At 47.7% G+C, this 21406-nt stretch overlaps 1 protein-coding gene across 8 annotated transcripts in view; it reads right to left on the bottom strand.

The window, feature by feature from the left end:
- Nucleotides 1–723: 723 nt before the first annotated feature.
- Nucleotides 724–21406, bottom strand: part of NEDD4L (NEDD4 like E3 ubiquitin protein ligase) — a 64608-nt gene continuing 43925 nt past the window's right edge. For 2 of the 8 annotated variants that reach the window (XM_079330550.1, XM_079330557.1), the window contains 23 exons: nt 21165–21297; nt 20566–20742; nt 19704–19778; nt 18412–18471; nt 16021–16152; nt 15631–15747; nt 14839–15036; nt 14256–14333; nt 12869–12923; nt 12723–12779; nt 9313–9371; nt 8406–8471; nt 7847–8076; nt 7165–7286; nt 6090–6160; nt 5894–5989; nt 4786–4859; nt 3739–3799; nt 3384–3443; nt 2840–2947; nt 2480–2576; nt 2156–2228; nt 724–1204 (listed from right to left, as the gene is read on the bottom strand). In XM_079330550.1, coding sequence (XP_079186676.1) covers nt 1102–1204; nt 2156–2228; nt 2480–2576; nt 2840–2947; nt 3384–3443; nt 3739–3799; nt 4786–4859; nt 5894–5989; nt 6090–6160; nt 7165–7286; nt 7847–8076; nt 8406–8471; nt 9313–9371; nt 12723–12779; nt 12869–12923; nt 14256–14333; nt 14839–15036; nt 15631–15747; nt 16021–16152; nt 18412–18471; nt 19704–19778; nt 20566–20742; nt 21165–21297 — 2302 coding nt within the window. In that variant the 3' untranslated portion in view covers nt 724–1101. The remainder of the gene's footprint in view (nt 1205–2155; nt 2229–2479; nt 2577–2839; nt 2948–3383; nt 3444–3738; nt 3800–4785; nt 4860–5893; nt 5990–6089; nt 6161–7164; nt 7287–7846; nt 8077–8405; nt 8472–9312; nt 9372–12722; nt 12780–12868; nt 12924–14255; nt 14334–14838; nt 15037–15630; nt 15748–16020; nt 16153–18411; nt 18472–19703; nt 19779–20565; nt 20743–21164; nt 21298–21406) is intronic. The other 6 variants (XM_079330551.1, XM_079330552.1, XM_079330555.1 and 3 more) reach the window with 6 other exon arrangements.

The raw sequence follows: 21406 nt of genomic DNA, 5'->3' as shown, positions 1-21406 counted from the left end.
ATATTAAATAAATCTTTTTAAGTAAAAAAGAAATCACAGAAACAATTGCTGAGGAACATGTCCGCAGGCTCAGGTCTAGAGCTGGTTTTCTCTTTATAGCAGCAGCCAAATCCACCATGGCCAGATGTTGCACCAGAAGGTCATGTGCAGTGGGAAGGAGTAAAATCCCATGAATGTTTATGCTCAAAGCAGGTCTGCCCTCCCGGTGGTACAGAAAGTGCCTTCAGAAACCAACAACCCCGTGTTAATCAGGTTCATTAGCAAGTGCACACAAACAGCAGCGTGAACAAACCTGTGTTCCAGAGTGCCAGATTTCATTTGGAATGCCTCCATTGCAAACAGGAATGAGGGAAGGATGGGAAACAAATCACTGTACAGAGAGAATGACAGGGTTCAGCAGGTTCTCCTCAAAGGCTTCATGCCAACCCCAGCCCAGATGCGCCGTAGCACATGTACAGCTTGGCAGTAACGAGGCAGTTCTGGTAGAACAGAGATCTGGACATGCTGTGTCAGGGCTCTGCTGTGCCTTGACACTCTGCTAGTACTTACACGAAGATGCAACATCCAGCCTGCACTTCTGGCTACAGACAACAGTGATGTGCTTACTGAAGAGAGAAAGCTTCCAACAGAGCTTTCTCCTACTCTCCTCACCGCTTAGGAACACAAGGCTCAACGTGCTTTGAAAAAAAAAAAAGTCTGGTATGAAATTAAGAAAAATGCTCATTTTTCCAAGTATATGATATTTAATTGTAATGAAATAAAATCTGAAAATGTCTAAATCAATTAAGAAGTAAACATGAGTTGTAATACTATACCTGCAAAATTATTAATTCCATTCATTGTCATTAGAAATTGTGTAAAATATTTATTAAGGGCTTTGCCTGCAGAGGCACAACATAAATAGAGTAAGTCCTGCTGAAATGTGATCAGTTGGCAGCAGCTGCAGGAGCATCAGCAAGGCCAGCCCAGGTGCCAGCCCAGCCTGCCGGGACTGCTCCCGAGCCCAGAGCTGGGACACTGCTGTGCCACAGTCCCTTGGAGTCCCCTGGGCAGTGCCAAAGCCAGCAGAACGTGCTTGGAGAGGGAACAGGTGCTGCAAAGTTAATCCACCCCTTCAAACCCCTGGGCATTCTCCACGGCCATGAGGAGCTTCTCCCGCAGGTCCTCAAAAGATTCATACAGAGGTAAGTCTAGGCGGTTAAAGCTGGAAGGGACAAGGAAAGAGGCACTAAATAATGCAGGAAAACAGAGTTCTAAACAACTAGAAAAGATTAAATCATTTGGGGTCTTGATTAAGAATGCAGCTTGTGGTCCACACTGTTCCCTGTGCACCTCACACCTGCCCAAGGTGAGCTCTGCAGTAACTGTGCTGCCTTCCTTTGCAAAATTGGAAGCAGGAAATTGCTAAGAATCACTTAGAATGGGAAAAAGCCAGCAGAAAGCCCCTCACTGTATTTAGATAGTGTAAAACAGTCTTTGTCAAAAGACTGATTTCTTGAGATTCAGCAAAGATATTATGGATTTAGAGGACAGATCCTCTGCTCTCTGGAGGGGCAGCAGGGGGAGAAATTAAACATCAAGAGAAAAATCTTCCAAAGGTAAAAGCTAGAAGAGAATTGGAACAAAGAGGATGGGTTGATCTTTGAGCGTGTTTTTGTTGTGTTTGTCTTTGGTGGGTTTTGTGCCTTTGTTTTCATGTTTGTTTTTTTATTAAAGCTCACTATTCTGTAGAATTAGTTTCACTAAAAGATCTCCAGTCTGCACTGATAATCTGCAAAGTAATTTTCTACTTCAGCACAACTTTCTTTAAAAAGTCCCATTCCTGAAATGTAACAGAGCAAGACAAACTAGTACTGAATGCTTTCAATGTTTGCAAAATCCATAAACCAGGGTTAAATTATCTTTATAACGTTACATTTGTTTTGAAATCTCCAATGGTTTATGGGCCTTCTGTAGCTGTTTGGTGATGTCTGACTTGGTTTATTACATCCACTTACTAGGATGTGGGAAATAAAATAATATCTTTCAGTTTCTCAGTCTGTGAAGGCACTGGGGACCCACAGGATCAAATGCTGTTGGATGCAGAGCTGAGCATGCTCAGCACTGTGGCCCTTCTGACAGGAGCAGCTCTGGAATTTATGCTTTGGTGACTTACCAGGTGTGAGCTCGGGGCAGCTTATCAGGACTTCCCCACTGCTCTATTGTAAACAGCTGAGGACCATTTGAACCTGGGTGAAAATAAAAACCATATGAAACAAATTGCTGGACACTACACAGATTGCCTAAACATTATTTCTAACAGGAAATGTCGGCATCACTCGCGGCTGGATTTTCACCTGCTGCTGGTACATTAGAGCAACACTAGCGTGGCTCTCCCTTTGCCAGCCCCGTGAGCTGGGGTCAGGGGTGCCAAGGAGGGCAGCTGAGGCAGCAGCACTCAGAGCTCAGTGCTGGGCTCAGCCTGCTGCCCCCAGCTCACCGTAGAGCTCGGCGAATCCGTTCATGGGCACGCGCGACGTCCCGGTGACGAACTGCAGCAGCCGGATCCGCTTCTCAGCGTCCATCAGCAGCACTGCCTGGGGACACAGGCACACTCAGGCTGCAGCACACACCCACCTGCTGCAGCCACCCTGGAGCAGCAGCCCCGGGCACCAGGGACTGTCTCTGCTCCAGGGCCATCTGTGCAGGAGCTGCACCTGCCTCACCTGAGTGAGCAGGGAGCAGCTCCTGCCCCCTGCACCACCACCCACTCTTAGCAGTTTACATACAGAAAAATGATTGCAGAAAAGGGCAGTGACTTTCACTTACAGAACCAGTTAGAGGTGGTGCCCAGTCTTACCTTCCAGAACCACTGGATAACAGGGTGATTTGGGCAGTAACCATTTTTGTAGATGGTGTGTTGTCTCCAGTCATTGACATCGACGTCACCAAGGCCACACATCAGTAACTGCAGGGAAGCAGAAGGGTGGGATGTTTCCCTGACCTCACAGGGTGGCCAGGTGCCACTGCCCTCAGGGCTCTGACCTTCAGTCGTTTATGCACACACAGGGCAGAGTCAGAGTATCCCAGTTACTGCAGAAGGGCTGCACACTGCCATAGTGTGACAGCAGCTTCCACTTGTTTGGATGTGACTGCAGAGAGAGCATGGTGGCACTGATCCACCAGGCTGCTTCCAGGCTCTCAGAGGCACACCCCAACCACCCTCCTGAGTGCAGCTCTTCTCATGTCATGAATAGACTTATTAATTAGGAAGAAACATCTGATTTCCAGCTCTGAGCAAGGCAGCTGTGTCTGCACATTCCCTCAGGGAGAGAGACAAATGACTGAAAAGCCCTGGCACATCCGTCACACAACTGTCAGCTTGGGGCACCAAACCAACTCACCTCCAGTTCATTTTCATCAAAAATTTTAATCAGATCGATAGGAAGCAGTTCTGTGAATCCCTAAAAAGAAGAGCAAAGTTAAAACTCTCATCCCACATAAATCCTAATTAAAAAATCACTGACCAAATTACTTCAAGCTCAAATAATTAAACTTGAAAGAGAATGACCTTATTCCCATCAGGGAAAGATGATATATTCTTACACAAGATAAAACTGTAAAATCATAAAACGTAATGTATTCTATTTGCATTCCCTGCCAAGCTCCCCACTCCCTTTACACAGACACCAGTGGGTAAGAAACCTGTGTTAAAAACAATCCCTATTTTTGTGAAAGAAAGGAGCTAAAGAGCCTCACCTCCAGAAAGGCATTCATTTGTTTCTGCACTCTGTTGACAAATCGCCACTGGATGACCAGGCTGCAGAAAGAAACAAAACCCCATCAGAAAAACAAACTCATTAGCAGGTTTCGGCCAAGTGTTCAAAGGTTTCAGCAACCCCAAATGCTTTCAGTTTGCCATTTACAACTTCTGCAAGTTCAGGTAACTAAGCAGCTTTCACCAGTTATTCCAATTTACTGGCTGGTGACTGATGGAATTTTGGAGAAACAAACCAAAAACCCCAGTGACTATGACCAAATCACAGTGGGAATATTTTCACTCCTGTAGGTACCTACGTGAGCAGACATTTTATTCTTCCAGAGCACTGAGTAATTAAAAATTCCCAGCAAAGTCTGCAAGCTCTGAGGAGAGCTGTCAGGACACAGCACCTGGCCTATAAATAAAGAAATAAACTGCAGCATCAAAGGGACACTTTGCTTTCAGCACCAGCCACCCACAGCACAAACACCTCACGGGTGCGGGCATAAAAAATCAATTCCAGGCATGGAATTAGTTCAGGTCCAGGCACTGGAAATGAATTCCCAATTTGCATGAATGTGGCAATTGTTAATGTCTTTCACTCTGGAAGAGGCCCTGATTTAAAATGCCAGCAGGTATTGTGAATTTAGCATTGTACATCCTGGTAGGTGGAAGAACTGAGCAATGTGAACATTAAAGCTAATTTCAGATTTGGCCAGTTTTGGTAGGATTGCTGGCACTGGACTCCTGGCTCTGGTCTGTGGCTGGCAGAGGAGGGCACTGGGATGAGAGCCAGGCTGGAGAGCACCTGGCTCATCTGACTGTGGCCAGATGTTGGAGAAGTTTCCAGGGGGGGAATTTCAGGAGATCAAAGCACACCATTTCACTGACTCCTTGCTACTGGATCTGACTGGATATAAGCCATGTTAACAGTCAGATGTTTTTCCCTGGTGCTCTGGTGCAGTACAAACTCCAGGGCTGCAGCAGGGTCAGCTCTAAGCACAGCTGCTCTCTCTTACCCCATCACAGTCCATCATGGTACTCACTCAATGTACTCCCGCTTGTTCTCATTTGTTACCATGATTTCAGACCCATTGGGCTTCAGGTCCACTTGATATGTCTGCATTTCAAAACACCAAAAGCCTGTTATTTCAGGACATCTTTCTCCCACAACCCACTCTCCCTGAGCACTGTTTTACAAGCAGTATCAGGCAATCATGAGTAAATTGATTTACACTTTTGAACAAACCTGTGCTGACAGAAGGGAAAATGGCATAGAGAGGATGGCTATTTACTAATAATTTTATTACAATTATTATTTATAATAATGAAATGATATATTTATATAAAATAGAACCACAAAATAAGTACTTTATATACACAAAATTATAATAGCTATCATTTGTAATACAAGAAGCTAAATCACATACTGAAGCTGCCCAAAGCCAACCAGTGTATTACAAAACCTCTCTATTCTGTGGCTTCAATACTCTCCCTAGTTCTCCGTGTAATCCATAACCTTACGTTGCTTCAGGAAAAAGGCAGCACTGGAAAGTGGATCAGAATATTTTTGTCAGGACACTGAATGCATGGTTTGAAATGCTGAAGTCAGTTTTTATAGAAGACCCTATAGTCCTCAGGTCTAGTTGTACCTGGAGCCAGGATCTTGGTCTCAGAAGTGAACAAAGGGAAAACACAAAAAAGGGTCATAAAAACCTCTAAGCAAATTAATTCAATTTAATGTCTACAACATTTTCATTTGTAATGGAGAAAGATCCCCATAGGCTGTGACCCTTTTAAACCTGGCAGCTTCTCCTGGCACACCAGCTGTGACAGGCACTGCAGAGAGGAGCTGGTGTCATTCTGCTGCTCTCCCCTGAGAACTTCACCTGCAACTTCAGAAACCAGAGTCCCTGAGCATGTCCCAGCTGGACTGTGGGACACCTTCATCCCTCCTCATGCAGGTATTTTACTCAGCTGCATCTCCAGCTGTCCCAGGGATGCCACAGCTCCCTGACAGGAAGGTGGCAGCCCCGGTCCCAGCTGGAACACAGCGAGGGGAAGCTCAATGGTGCTTTCACCACACCAGACTGCTCACTACTGAGGTACCTGTTGGCAATTACCAGTCCTAAGATGCAAATAACCTTTACATACCTGTCCAAAGTTTTCCTCATCTATGCAAAACATGAGATCCAGCTCTGTAGGGTCATTTTCCAGGATCCACTTCAGAGAGTTGTAGTATTCGCTATCCTAGGGCAGATCACAGTCAGGCAGTTTGAAAATGGGCAATTAGTGCAGAGCACAAAGCCAGGGGCCTGGGAGCACTGGCACAGGCTAAATGGGCTCTTACCACTGACTCCATGTCCTTCAGGGTTATGGGCTTCCCCAGCATCATCTTGTAGAAAGGTCTGATGAAGAAGCCTGTGAGAGAGAGGACAGTGTCACCTCCCCTGCTCTGTACCTGCACATTCCAGAAAGGTGGAATGCCACCCCTGGCATTCCCTGTTACCTCCTGACTGTAACAGTCCTGCAACTGCAACTGCATCATAACAGCTCAGGTTTATTTTATTATGGCACAGAAAGTCCAATTTTTCAGTTTCAACAATTATCCACTAACTGCCATACTCCACTGAGCATCCTAATTAATGGCAGAGAGAGACAAAAGCTGGGAAATTGAGCCCAGGACACTATCCCATTTAAAATCACTATTCCTCCCTCCAAGGAATTGCCTGAAAATCAGGCTAGTGAGCTTCCTCTGCTCAGGACTCTTTTGCTTCCTCTGCTGCACCAAGGCTCAGGAAAATCAACTCAGTGATGTCTGCCTGATGTGAGATTTCAAAATGCAGCAGAATTTGTAATTAAATAATTCAGCAGTAATTTGACCCCCCTAGTTTGGCTGCAGGTTTGCATGGAAATGACTGATAAAAATTCCATGCTTTTCCTCTAGGGACAGTGCTCATGCTGGTTCAGGAGTTTTACCTTGAGCAGAGAAAGGAGCAGCACCTTGTATGAAAGGCACTTGTTGAGTAAGACACTGTGACTGAATGAATCCCCATTCAAACAGCCAGCCCCAGCCTGTCCCAGAATGGGCTCCCAGCCCCTGGCAGCCCCTGCCCAGCCCCTGCCTGTCCCAGAATGGGCTCCCAGCCCCTGCCTGTCCCAGAATGGGCTCCCAGCCCCTGCCTGTCCCAGAATGGGCTCCCAGCCCCTGGCAGCCCCTGCCTGTCCCAGAATGGGCTCTCAGCCCCTGCCCAGCCCCTGCCTGTCCCAGAATGGGCTCCCAGCCCCTGGCAGCCCCTGCCTGTCCCAGAATGGGCTCTCAGCCCCTGCCCAGCCCCTGCCTGTCCCAGAATGGGCTCCCAGCCCCTGCCTGTCCCAGAATGGGCTCCCAGCCCCTGCCCAGCCCCTGCCTGCCCCTCCCTCACCGTCCAGCAGCTTCCCGTGGTACACGGCCAGGCCGGCCACCCGGCCAATGAAGGTGAAGTATGACAGGTGATCTTCGTTACAGAGACCTGAATTAGGATTAATCTGAAGTGTATAGTTGTCCCTTTTTTGGGGAAAGAAAAAAAAACGGCTCAAGAACGGAGTCTGTAAATCAGCAGACACTCAGCAATGCTCACAAACAGCCTGTGCCTAGGGGCCTCTCCCTCCAGCAGCGCCGTGGGCTGTGCCCAAGGCCTGTCCAGTCTGTCCCACCACGCAGCCACTGGGGGCTGAAGGGCTGGCTCAGCAGCAAACCCAACCCACAGGCAGCAAGGGCACTCTTTGTCCCCTGCACTAACGGATTGCTCCAGGATTCAAAGCTGGGCAGCCCCCAGCTGGAAGCTGTGGCAGCCACAGCTGGGGAACTCCTGCTGGGGACCAGCAGCTGAGCAGAGGAGCTGACCTGCAGAGGAAAGCAGCTGTTCTGTGACACTGCCCTCAAAACCTGCACCTTTGCTGCCCTGGATATTGTCTGGGCTATGGAAATGTTTCCTGGAGGCTCTCTGAAGAGCAGGAGGAGCAGGGCAGTGGGGGTCCCCAGGGGTGCTACTTCTGCCCAGAGCAACTTTGCCTGCTATGCACAATGTAATGTATACAGCCCCTGAGAATATAAATATAACTTACGTTGCTGAGTATTCAAAGAGACCATAGTAAGGGTTAAACATCTCCTTGGACAAGAGAAAAAACCATTCTCTGGCCACACCTCCATAGTCAAGTCCTTTTTCTGACTCAAATTCAATCCACAGCCTGGCTTTTAATACATCAGGTCTCTTCACAGACATGATTCTTCTGTAGGACTCCTCAAAAATGTTATTTCTGTGTAATTTCATCTCAAATCTGTTGGGTATGTCAGCCTGTGTCAAAGAAGATGAGATTATCCTTGTTAGCCTTAAGAAATAAGCCTTAGGGCAAATGACTGGCTGGTACCAGCTCAGTGGCAGATCAGACACCTCGTGTCCCAGCTGCCATGGTTTTATTCCCCAGTGCTCTCTCAGTGCACGTGCTGGGAACATGGGGGGAACTGGGCCAGCTCCAAAACACTGCTGCAGACTTCTATGGTAAATATTGGATGAAAAGGACAAGAAATGTATAAACAAACAAAGCAAAAATAAAAAAAAGGAGGAAGATGGGCTGGTGTGTCAGGTGTGTCAGGTGCAGCAGGTGTGCCCTGCACTCTACTCACAGGTTTCTTTAGCTTCTTGCGGAAGTAGTCGTATTTCTGCTTGAACTCCCTGGAGTAGGGCACGGCCTGTGGGGAGCAGGGAGGTGTCACTGCAGCTGCTGAGCACAGCCCTGCCAGCACACACACAGTGCTACAGCCCCAAACCCACCCGGGAGGGGCAGCCAGGAGACATTTAAAAACCCCACAAATGATCCTTTCACTGAGGAGAATATGAATGTACTGCAGCTATCCCTCCAAGTGACTGTTACTGATATTATTACTAAGCAATTGGAATTACACTGTGCAGCAGGCTCATCTGCTGTGTCCTGAAACTCTGTCCCAAGGATTTATCCACAATACCAAGGTACTCTTGGCACCGGGAAACATCTTGGGATTGGAAGTCTGATCACTCAGAATATCATAAAATGGCATAAACTGGCATAACTCACCATAGAACCAGCATAAAAAGTCAAAGAATCACTCTTTGATGTTTTAAAAATTTGATACTGAAGTAAAATGCTGTGTTGATCTTTTTCTAAGGCTGATATTCTGAAACCTCTCTTTACTTGCAGGAAGTTTTATGTCTCTCAAACTGACAGACCCATTTTTTGTCTTTTTTTTTTACCCACTTTGAATCCACATAGGCCCTCCCAATTGCAAACAGCTTTTTCCAGAGATCCTCAAATAAATACAACAATGTGCCAGCTGAGTGAAACTGTCAGGAATGACCCAGGAAATGTAAATAGGGACACTTCTCCACAGGCATCCCCAAACCCTGAACAACCAGGGAGGCTGCCAGAAGCTGCTGTGACATTCCCAACTTCTTCTGACTTGGTGTGGGCCAGCAGAGCTCCTGCTGCCCAGGCTGCCATCCCTGGGCTGTGCCCCAGCCAGGGCATTTCCTGCAGGACCCCACAGCTGTACTTACTGGGCCTGTGATGGCTGGGTTCTGCAGCCTGGGGTCTTCCCACTGGGTAATTTTATTATCTGCAAATAACAAAAGAAATGATCCCATGGCTTCTCTGCTACCACACCGTGGATTTCTGTTGGTTTTTTCTCCCTAGCACTGTCAGTTCTGTCAGGGTTAGCAAAGGCTTGTGTCTCACCACCCTCCCCAGCCCCAACACACTGTTAAGCTGAAAACATTCACTCAAGAACACAGAAGTGGCCCAGGACCCAGGGAATCTGCACTGCTTGGATGGCAAGGTCTGCAGGAGTGAGTGAACATGTTCACTGGACTGGAGACACAGGGCCTGACAGGTGAAGGAACCCAAAGGCTTTGGCAATGGCACCCTAGGTACTGTTTGAAATGCTGCACAGACAGCTGAGGTATCACACCTCTACATCTGCAGGGAGTAACATTTTCCCTAGGCTCTGATTTAATGAGGAGGTGAAGGAGGCAGAACTGCCCTGCTGTGGTGCAAGACCATCACCCAGTAAGGAGCAGGGAGATGCTGCAGTGGCACACACAGCCCAGCTCTTTCCATCTACAGCTCTGAGGGGCAGGAGGAGGACAGGAATGTCCCACAGGGCCATGCTGGGACTGCCCTCCCCTGCCTCCAGACAGCTGCTCCTCCAAGGTCCTGATCACAACCACAACAAAACAATGGTGCTGCAACAAGAGGACAGTGCCCCAAAGCCACCCAGTGCCACCTGCAGTGGCAGGGTGCTGGTCACCCATGGGAGCCATCCCTCTGCTCTGGCTCAGGGACTGGGCAGCAAGCAACACTGCATTTTCCATGTTTTACAGCTGGAAATGCCCTCCAAGCCTGAGCATCCCAAACTGGTTTAAGAGGGACTGGGATCTGAAAAGTGTCATTCAGCAAATGTTAACTGGAGAAAATTCTGAAGGACTGCAAGCACATTTCAAGACATTTGATCTATTAGTTAATTTAACAGTAAAATACTGCTTGATTTCCCTTCCCACATTAGTTATTTATCCCTTGTGGAAATGCTGAGGAGGGCTGCCAGCCTGAGGCCCCAGAGATGCATGGAGCAGAGCTGCTGCCAAGGGGGGACACCCAGCACAGCCCTCTGCATTTTCCACCCCTCAACTGGAATCCCCTTCTACAAAGCCCTTGGTCACCTGGACACCAGCAGCCACAAACCACAGTGCCAGTTTTCTCTGAAATCAGAGGTAACACACCTGGAATTGAGTGACAGTGTGTCAGCTCTCTGTACTTCAGACTGTGCAATGACAACAACAAATCTAAGTTTCTTCTCAAAGTCTTACAGGGACTCATTAAAAATGCTGTTCCAGGGCTGCAAGGGTCTGGCATGAACCACTCCACCTGGAACTGTAGCTCAGGATTCTCTGCCTGATCCCAAGTGGACATGGATAATAAATTCATTCTTTTTGAAGAATACTTTTCAAAAGTCTCAACATTTTCAAAAACTTCAGAAATTTGAGTCTTCCCAGCAGTACAATTCTCTGTCATAAACCAGGCTCTCAGGCCTTTGAGGATTCCCTCTTCTCCTGCCTTTCCAAGGGCCCCACTATTTCCCTGAAGTCTGGGACCCCCTTCCAGGTAGAGAACTCTCAGAGCCAGACATTCCCAGTGCTGATGGCATCAGAAGGGTTGCTCCAGTGGGATTCAGGTATTCCTGTCAGTACCACACAGAGTATGCTGGGAAATGACTCATGTCCAGCTGATGGTATTTTTCATGCCCCTTTCAACCAAAATTCTACTAGTAATTCCCATTCTGAGTAACACTTTGCCATTCTCCTTACACAGCCTCTTCCTGCACACTGCAGTGGCCACTGGCCAGGCTCACTGTCACTTCCCACCCCATTCCAGTGAGGAATGAGAGCCAGGGAAGGGGTCAGGGTCACACCACAGAGCCAGGGAAGGGGTCAGGGTCACAGCCAGCCTCTGGCACCAGCCCCACCTGCTCCCAGGGTGACAGCACAGGGGCTGTGCTGCCTGCAGGGCACTTCTGCAGCTTCTCCCAAGGATGAGAAAAACATTTCAAAAACAGGACAAGGAGCACTGGAGAGCTGCACAGCAGTCACAGCAGTGGGCAGGACAGGAGCAGCCTCTTCTGACCTGTCCTGCTGCCTTTGTCCCCTGGCCCTCCAGCCCCCAGCCCAGCCACACAGCAGTGCTTGGGCACTGGCACCAAAGGGACATTGCTGCAAACAGGCAGCATTATCTAAAGCTCCCCTAAACTTTGGAAAATGCTATATAAGAAGCTAAATCCACTCAAAAGAGACTAGAGGGAGAATTCAGATGCACATAAATTTTGCTTCCTAACAAACTCTTTGAGGAATTCTAATTAATGTATGACTTTAATATTCCATTTTAGGGACTAACAGATGCTCAAATAGCTTTAGGAGACTGAAAAATGGAAGAGTTTTAAGAGAGATTGGGAGGCTCAGCAGTTACACAGGTGTTTTAAATAGGACAGTTTTATCCTGTGACTCCTTAGTGCTGCAGTTTAGAATCATTTGCCATAGTTACATTTCCAGATCTCTGTTGGGAAAAACAATTACAGAAGGGATAAAGGATAATAACTCTGTACTGAAGTTTGGAAGAGGTTTAAAGGGGGCTTGACAAGTGCATTATTTCTAATGTTTACTTAGAGGTATTTATACCATTTCAAAATTGGCATTACTTTAAAGGCAGTCTTTGAATAATGACTTAATACTGTCATCTTTGTGGAGGAGCGTGGGTGTCAGTGATACTGAGGGACAAACCCAATTCTGTCAAACATGGCTAAGTTTAGATTTTAACTCTGTGTGCACCCTCCTCTGATGGTTATGAGTTAGCTATGGATGTGAAGAAATGGCTCATTATAAGTCTTAAAATCTTGAAAAGAACAACCAAAAAAAATTAAAAAAATAAAAGAAGACCCAGCCCAGCCTTTGTGGGCTGCTTTGTTTTCAAACACCAACAAAACTCACACAGCAGTTCTGAGATGCTCTAGGAAGACAAATCTACAATGAAACATCACTTACACTAAAACTCCACTAACAGAACTGGAGAATATTAATGGGCTGGTGCAGTTTCACATGCTCTAAATAGGAAATAAGATCAGAATCAGCACTGCCACAGACCTGAAAGCAGAGGAAAGTACTTCTCAGTGCTAATTGCTCCACTGCCTATATGTGGAGCTGTGGCTACAGGATCTTTTCTCATCTTATTTTCTATTCCTAGTGTATATTTTAATTTATTAAGTGCAAATAAGCCATGGGATCATCAACAACAACAACAACAAATCCAAAATATCAACAAGAACAAAAGAAACCACAGAGAGGAAATGTTAATGCTTCACAAGTCAGAGAGGGACAAAGCTTGATGAGCCAGTTAAAGCAAGCTTCCAGTGAGTGTACAGTACCGTAGGAGGGCACTAAGTCTCTGGTATCAATGTCTCCACATATCAACACCTGGCTTCCTAAATGAAGAGTAAAATCACAAAGCTTTCACTTCAATACTCAGTACCTCCCTTTGGCTGTTTGCTCTAGTGCCTGAGTGCTTACTTACTATGGTCTATATAAAAGGTTCTTCCATCCAGGTGGATTCTTTCCTCCCAGCCAGGCTGGAAATGGGAAACAAAAACAGAGAAAAGAGAGAGTAAGTGCAATAGTACCAGTCTCACACAGCCTGAAGCAGTGCAGTGCCCACACCTCCTGGACTTGTCTCCAAGATGCTGGTGAGGCAGGAAAGCCCAAGATGCACAATGGCCAGGCCAGAAATGCAGGCAGACTCAGAGCCAGATCTCAGATAGGTGACTGCATCCCATGCAGGGAATACTTGTGACAGCTTGGAAATGGAAACCTGGTGCCTCAGGATTCCCACCCGTTTCCTGCTGTGAGCAAACAATCACAGAGAACAGATGGTCCCTCGTGGCTTAGTTTGAAACTTTCTGCTCCTTCTGTGGGCTCTTTCCTGTAAATGTGTAACCCAGGCTCCCTGGACAGTGGGACAAGAATGTCCTAACCTAGTCCTGAGTGCTTCCCCTTTCATCCATTCCCTTTGCTGCTGTCCCAGGAGCCTGCAGTGCAGAAAGGAGAGCAGATGGCAGGCTGGGGCACAGGCAGTGCTGGCCAGCCTGGGCTGCCAGAAAATACACAGGAGAATTGATTTCACTTCAGTCTTGGGAAACAGGCTAAATTCTGTAGTCATCCCACCCTCACTCCAAAGCAGGAGGTTGAACAGAGGTGAAATCTGGTGCTAGGGGCAAGTCAGGCTACCCTGGGTTCACTGCATGTGTCACCCCTTGCAGTTAACAGGACAAATTGTAACTGGCCCTTCAGTGCCTCCAAGGTTAGCACATGTCCCATGTACCTGGACAACTGCAAAGCACAGCTGTTTCCTAAAGCCAAAGAGCATTCCTGCTGCTGTGACCAGGAATGTGGCAGCCTTCACATGTTCCTCTCTGCCTTTAAAGTCTGGGAGTATTTTAAAAATACAGCAAAGCTCTGCATTTGACATGTCTGTAAATCCCCATTATACTTTGATTACAAGTATGACAAAACTTCTGAAATTAAACTGATTATCTGCTCTGCAAAATATGGGGATTTCATTGAAAAATCAAAATGTATTCAGATTTCTAAATGCTAGACTATGCTGGTGCACTGACAGAGCTTGCTTGGCACAATCTGCTCTGGTTTCCCAAGCAGTAAATGATTACCTCAAAGCACAGTGAGAGACAGTCCAGGTAAGTGTGTGCACAGCCCAACACTTCAGTAGCACAGAAAGAGGCCACCCATGAGTCAGAGCCTCCTGGGCTGGCTCTGGAGGGCCTGAGCAAGCCCCAGCACACAGCAGGGCTCCAGAGCCTCCAGGAAGGGCTGCAGCAGCCTGTGCCAGGACACAGGAGAGCCTGGACAGAAGGGGTGGGTTAGAACACAGCCACAGCATCACTTACAGGAAGAGGGCCCAAGTCATTGGGGTTCAGAGATGCTTTGGATCTCAAATGCACTGGAAACTTCAGCCGTGGATCCTCCTGGAACACAGATATACAACTGTCAATCCAACAAACCAAGGCAGATCCTCAAAGTCAAGCACAGGCTTATCTGGAAACATTCCCACGTTAGTTGTTTATTTTTGGTGAATAAACCAGAACAGGCCTTATTAGGATTCCTACAGTGCAATGAGTTTTGCAGTACTGACCCCATTCAGTGTGTGCTGAGGCACACAGCCCAGCCATGCTGGAGGCACAGAGGATCAGGGACCCTTACCCAGGTGCTGGTCCATGCTGACCCCATTCAGTGTGTGCTGAGGCACACAGCCCAGCCATGCTGGAGGCACAGAGGATCAGGGACCCTTACCCAGGTGCTGGTCCATGCTGACCCCATTCAGTGTGTGCTGAGGCACACAGCCCAGCCATGCTGGAGGCACAGAGGATCAGGGACCCTTACCCAGGTGCTGGTCCATGCTGACCCCATTCAGTGTGTGCTGAGGCACACAGCCCAGCCATGCTGGAGGCACAGAGGATCAGGGACCCTTACCCAGGTGGTGGTCTTGGTGTTGTGGTCGATGAAGAAGGGGCGGCCGTTGGGGGCGATGCGCATCTCCCAGCCCGGGGGCAGGAAGCTCTGGGCCCCCTTGTGCTGGGGCTTGGGCGAGTTGTAGGGGGATGGCTGTGGGGACTGGGGGTTGGACAGGGTGTCCTTCACTGCCCTGCGCACAGGGGAGTCCTTCATGCCCTGCAGAGAGACAGCACCAGGCTCAAAAACCACCCCAGAGACAGCACTGCTCACACGAGCTGAAAAATCAACCCACCCTGGCTCACAGCAAACAGCTCTGCATTCCAGATGTAGTTAACACTACAGTTAAACACTGGCAGTGATTTCTAGAAGTTAATTAGCTCTATCTGTGCTTTCTGGCATGCCCAGTCTTTTGCTGTGAAGGATGTGGTGTTCTGTGCCTCCTCTGCAATCACCATGTCCCCAGGATTTACACCTGATTGTATCTGCCCCTGCACCTGCCCCGGATGTGTTCATATTTCATTTTACCAAGCAGAAGACAAAAAGCAGTGCTTCAGGGGCAACGTATCTAATTTACAAAACAGCCTTTAAGTGCAAGGCTGTGTGAGGCACAGCTCCTCAAACTTTCAGGTGTGGAGACAAGTCTGAAGAGCTGGCTGTGTTCTGTTCAGCACAGCCACGAGCGGCTGAGGCGAGTCTGATCACACGTAACTGCCATGCACGCAGGCCTGGAGGGTGCAGGGAGCCACTTCAGCATTGCTCAGTGAGCAGCAGAGTGTGGCAGAGGCTGTGGCAGGGCTGTGGGGGGCTCACCTCCAGTGGTGCCGACAGTGTCACGGTGGGGGAGCTCAGGCTGCGGGGCCGCCGGATCTGCGGCTCGCTCAGGTGGCTGCTGCTGGTGCCCGGCCCCACCATCCCATCCTCGGCGAGCTGTGCCAGAGCAAAGGCAGTCACAGACAGCACCCACTCTGCCCCTCACACTGCTGTCCCGTTATCACCATACTGCTCTGAACTGCACTTCCTTAAAGCATTTCACGTAATCCCACTGTAATCCCAAGAACGTTCGGTTCTACGAACGGCTTCAGCCAACTTCTGCATCCCTGGAAATCCCCTCCCTTCCAGCCATCACCCCGACACAACTGAAAGCCCCCCGAGTGCTGCAGCACTCCCAGCACGGCAGCCGTGCGGCGCCGGCGGCGGTACCTGCACGATGGGCCGTGTCCACGTGGTGGTGCGGTTGTTGTGGTTCACGTAGTAGGTGCGGCCCTTGGCGTCCTTGCGCTCCTCCCAGCCCGAGGGCAGCCCGGGCGTGGTGTGCACGTAAGCCACCGACGGCTGCTCGGCAAGAAAGCACCCAGCGCTCAGGTTAGATTGCTAAACAACATTGTTCTGAATTGCTAAACAACATTTCAAAGGCTGGTGGTCGTAAAAACAAGCACTTGTTAACTTACACTCTTCCTAATCACAACAACCTTATGGAAAAATCCACGCTCTGATTTAATTTAATTCAAGCTCTTTGTCATGTGCCTTTGAACCAAGCAGAGATCTTTTGGGTCACTTTGACACAGATTCAGCCAACAGACAAGTTTATATGCCGTCAAACGTCAAACATTCTATTTTGTTACACATAATGACAAAAAGGAACTCTGTGCTTTAATGCGTTGTCCTTAAAAGGCTGATGTTTCTTCCCAAAGTGGAACCTCAAGCTCAGCATGACAAAATCTTTCAGTAAAAGCTCCACAAGCCAGCCACTGTTCTGAGGCAGCACACAGGTACCAGAAGAGGCACCGTGTCCTGTGTGTGGCTGATGTTCTCGTGCCCTTCCTGTCCCCAGAACACCCAACATGACTCACACCTGAGCTGGGACCTGCAGCCGGGGGGGGGAAGGACCTGCACCATGCACAGGCTGATGCACTGCAGGCTCTGGGCTTTTGCCATCAACAGTGAAGGCTCCTGCTGAAATCCAGGACACACTCCCTTCCTACCCTCTGTATTCCTCACTCCAGCAAGATAAGGAACTTAATTCTTGCTCTTGCTTCATGTCTGTCAGACCCTTGCCAGAACAATGTCAAAGGCTGTGTAAGAGCAGAGCACAGCTGACACAAGGAACTGGAGAACTGCAGGGACAATCCAGAAAGGAAAGGAGAAAAAGTACTGGGTGGGTCAGGAAGCTGAAATACTACAACAGGGAACAGAAGACAGAGGGAAACTGATGAGGAATCCAAGTTGAGCCAGGGCTGCAAATGCCCCCCAGTGTCCCAGCTACACCTCAGGAGTGGACAAGGACATGCCTGAGCCTGTGGCCGTTCCAGAAGGGCTCTGGAGGGGCTCTGGAGGCAAAGCCACAGTGACCAGACACTCTCACTGCTGGCAGGTGCTTTGTCTGCAGGTGTCAGTGCCCAAAGACAAAGGATTCAGACCGTGGTCCTGTGTGAGTCCCAATTCCTCCTCAGATCTGGGACTGGGTGTAAATGCTGAACAAAGCTGGGGATTAGAGACTGCAGCACATGAGGTAAAACACCTTGGTACAGCTACACTAATGATGGGTCACTGATGTTTGAACTCCCTGAGCTGCAAGAAAATATTTCACTCTAAAAAATCTAACCAAGACAAGATGCTCTGCCAAGGGAGTACCACTGCAGTGGTTCATCCAGCACAACTAACTCACTACTAATGAGTCAGGCATTTTATTTAGACTTTGCTATTTGTAACTGTGCTCCTCTGGCTCTAAAACTAAAAAACAGTGAATACAGACAGTATTACAGAGGGATGCATCAATACCCAAAGTAAGATATATTTATTTCCCAGATGTAAATATCAATTTATACCAAGTATAAATTAGATTTCTTTCTCTGAAACAAATTCTCTAGGAGGGCATAAATTCATGAAAGCCATTTATGATAGTTACTGTAATTATTTCCATGAAATAACTCGCTTCAGACTGGCAGTTAATTAGGTTAAAGGTTCAATATATGTAATTTGGATAGAGTTCAATATAGATTAAACCCATTTTCCTTGTATTACACTTTCAGCAAAGCACATCAAGAATTTTATGGGATGATCAAACTACAGTCTTGGAGTGCTGAGGAACTGCTGGAAAATGAAACTGGCATTTGGTAAGGCCATTAAGAACTCTGTGCTATATCACTGTACCCCCAAGGCTCTCAAATTAAGACCAACTTTAAGAATTGAAATTAATTCATCTAATGGAAAGTAAAGAAAGACAGATGCAGGATGCAAGCACAGCTACATGTACAATGATTTGATGTCTCCAATCACTGCTGCTTCCAGTATCCCTTTTTAAAGAATTAGCTCTTGTAGCTTCCATTTTTCAGGCCCATGGCACTTTCTTAGTGCACAGCTCCCTCATAACTCAATGTCACATCCATGTCCCTAAACAATGCCAGTGTTTGAGTGCACTTGCAGTGTTTTGAGAAATTTTGAGAAAACTGAGACAAAAATAAGCAAGTTTTCACTCCATAGCTGTATTTCATTCAACTCATGATGCTTTAAAAAACCCAAGCTCCTGAGTGCACAAGACCTAAATGTCCCCCCCTTCACTTAGAGATAGTGCTTGATAAAGAGTTTTATTACCGTTGGCTCCTCTCCCCCTGTGACAGTTGAAGAACGAGCTCTCCTAGAGGGACCATTCTGCTGTTAAATGACAATTCACATTACACACATTTACTGAAGGTCACAGGTCACTGTCACATCTGTAGCAGCAAGGCATCAGCCACACTGGCCAAGAGAGCAGTTAGATGATAGCAGCAAATGTGAGAAGGCAGCAGAGGCTGGTGACCAAGCCAGAACCCCAGAGAGCTGCACTGAGGAAGAACATGGACTTAGCTGCCACAAGAGGAATGGGCATTAGCTCAGGAAGGATGAAGGGTGGTTAAGATCAGGTCAGATGCTGTGTTAGAGCAGTGCTCTCAGTGCTGCAATTGGAATGTGTGCTCAGGAAATGAGTGATCCCCAAGCAGCAGGAGAGGCCTGGCCCCAGCCCCAGCCCTGAACCACTGCCCCAGCAAGGGGCCAATGCAGCCAGAAACCCCTGAGCAGTGTGAGCCCAAGAGCAGGGACAACAGCAGTGCAGACAGCAGCTTCTGCAACCAGCTTCTGCCTATGCACACCTTTTCTATTTGCAGATTCACACAGCACATATTTATAACTTTTAAAAACAAAGAAAAAACTCTGGGAAGAAAAGCAAAAGCTTTTGAAATACTCTTGTGCAATCTGACCAGTTTTATTCAGAAGCACACCTTGCACACTGCTATTCTAAGTGGTGTCTGTAGCTACTGCTGAGAGGTGGCAGAGAGAACTACCCTGCCACCTGTGCCCCCTCTGCCAGCCCTGCACGTGGCCTGAAGGAGAGCAGGGTGTGCATGGCTCTGACTGCAAAGAAGCTTTGTTTACAAAACATCTTTGTGTATCTTCCTGTTTGAACAATCTCCTTAAATAAACCTGCAGAAATTGCTTCCTTTTCACTACAACAGGCAAAACACCAATCCTTTGGGATTTTAGACAGATTTGTATATTGCAAGCGAAATCAACTTATGTTAGATCAGCTCTAAGAGTCCTGTGGCTGCTCCAGCTCCAGGCAGAGCTGCTTCTCCTGCCCTCTCTGCCCCAGCTGGGAGCATTCCTTGCAGGAATTTCTCCCCTGACTCCACAGCAGTGCAGCAACCTAAATTTCCATGGTCAACAACTGAGGAGAGGGCGATTAGCTCAGCCTCCAAACATTTTCCTGTCTCAGGAATTCCTCCTGTGACTCTGGTCTCTATTACTGCTCAGGACAATCAGGGCCCACCCTGGTGACTGAGTTGTGCTGCTCAGAGGCAAGAATGGCCACCCAGAAGGAAGGAGGGACAGCAGGGAGCTCCCCTTACCAGGGCCAGCTGGGACTGCTCAGCCACGGCGTCGGTGACGCTGCAGGACCTCAGCCGGGACGAAGGCTCTCTCTGCTGCAAGGACAAAGCAAGTTGTCTCCAGCTTAGGCTGTTTAAAACATGCTGTCTGTCCAGAAAATGCACTAATTACAGCTACTGACCTCTTTGTAGCAAATCACCTGTAAACAATTACCTATTTCTCTTTTATCACACTGTGGTGTATCCCATTTCTCTGCTTCCTATGTACTACAAAAAAAGGACCCATCCATTTTCCTAAAGAAGTGTCAACATGAACAAACTCATGAATTATTGAAAAAATAAGGCATTAAGAAATATATCCAAAATCAAATACTATGGATGAGAGCTCAAAGTCTTAAAAACTCATTTACTTAAAATTTTATGGTATTAAAAAAAAAAAAAAATCAGTTTCAATTTTCCACTTTGCTGCTAACTTTTGAATTAGTTGTGTCTTTTCCCAAGACACATTTATTATCACATGTATTATCCTGATTTTTCCATATTACTTGACTAATGGATAACACAGAGTCCATTTTTTTGTTTGTCCCTTTTCTTTGGAAATTCCTAGCTTGACACCCTCTACTCTCATAGATTTTGTGTCACTACAGGTTTAACAGTAGCAAAGTTTGATGTCAAATTCACACAGAACTCTTGAAATCTGAAGAATTCTGCTGAGGCAGTTTGCCTGATGGTGAAGCTGTGGTGCATTTTTTGGAAGGGAATTTTAGCTGCATGCTCAGTTTCTCCTGAGCCAAACAATTGCTTCCCATGCATGAAGTGAGTCAGGTAATGCCCAAGAACAGCAGAATTCTCCATCAGAGTTTCCAGATCACACCTCACGTACAATCAAAGAGCCGAGTTGTTCCCCATTGGAATCAGGAGTGACCTGGAGTCTTCTGCTGAGCTCCTCAGACAGCTCCTGAGGACTGGTCCGGGACACTGGAGATGCAGGAGGAGGTGGCAGTGACAAGCTCAAGGAATCCCCACTGGCACTTGCCTCCTCTGAAATGGTCTCCCAAGGCTAAAGAGAGAGAGAAGAAACTAAGTTCAGGTTTTATACAGACCGAGCCTTCTTTCCCTTTGCCTTCTGTGTGATCATCTCACTGTGCCCGACACACAAACAGCTACAGAAGGCTGAAGGCTACAGAAAACTGAAGCACAGGCAGTTCCAGCCAGTCCACTTCCCTTCTTTTTATCATTTATTCCACTGCTGTTAAGAGCAGAGTATGGAAGCATCATCTCAATACTATCTACAGTATCTGTGTGTATATACAGATATACTATGTACATATGATGACAATTGGGAGTGATGAATGTTTCTGCCAGCATTCGCCCAGCTGCAGGGACCCTGGCAGTGTGGCTCTGGCTGCATGGTCACTGTGCTGCTGGCACCTTGCCACCAGCTCCATGCAAACCACAGCTGTCAGTGTGGCTGGGCCATACCTCAGGAATGTCCCCGCTCTCCAGGGGCTCTGGCTCCAGGTCCTCGCTGATGTGGCGCCGCGAGCGGAAGCGCCGGTGAGCCGCCTCTTGGTTGATCTGCCTGATGTTGTTATCTGACTCTGACCCCACATCACTGCAGGGAGACCCAGCAGGGCAAGGAGGAAAGAACAGGAAAATAACTGTTAAAATAAGCCCCCATTTTGTCCATTGCCTTCAAAACCTCCGCTATAGAAATCATTATT

Source organism: Erithacus rubecula (genome assembly GCF_903797595.1).
Source record: "Erithacus rubecula genome assembly, chromosome: Z".
Classification (NCBI taxonomy): domain Eukaryota; kingdom Metazoa; phylum Chordata; class Aves; order Passeriformes; family Muscicapidae; genus Erithacus; species Erithacus rubecula.
This window is presented reverse-complemented; position numbering and strand designations above follow the sequence as displayed.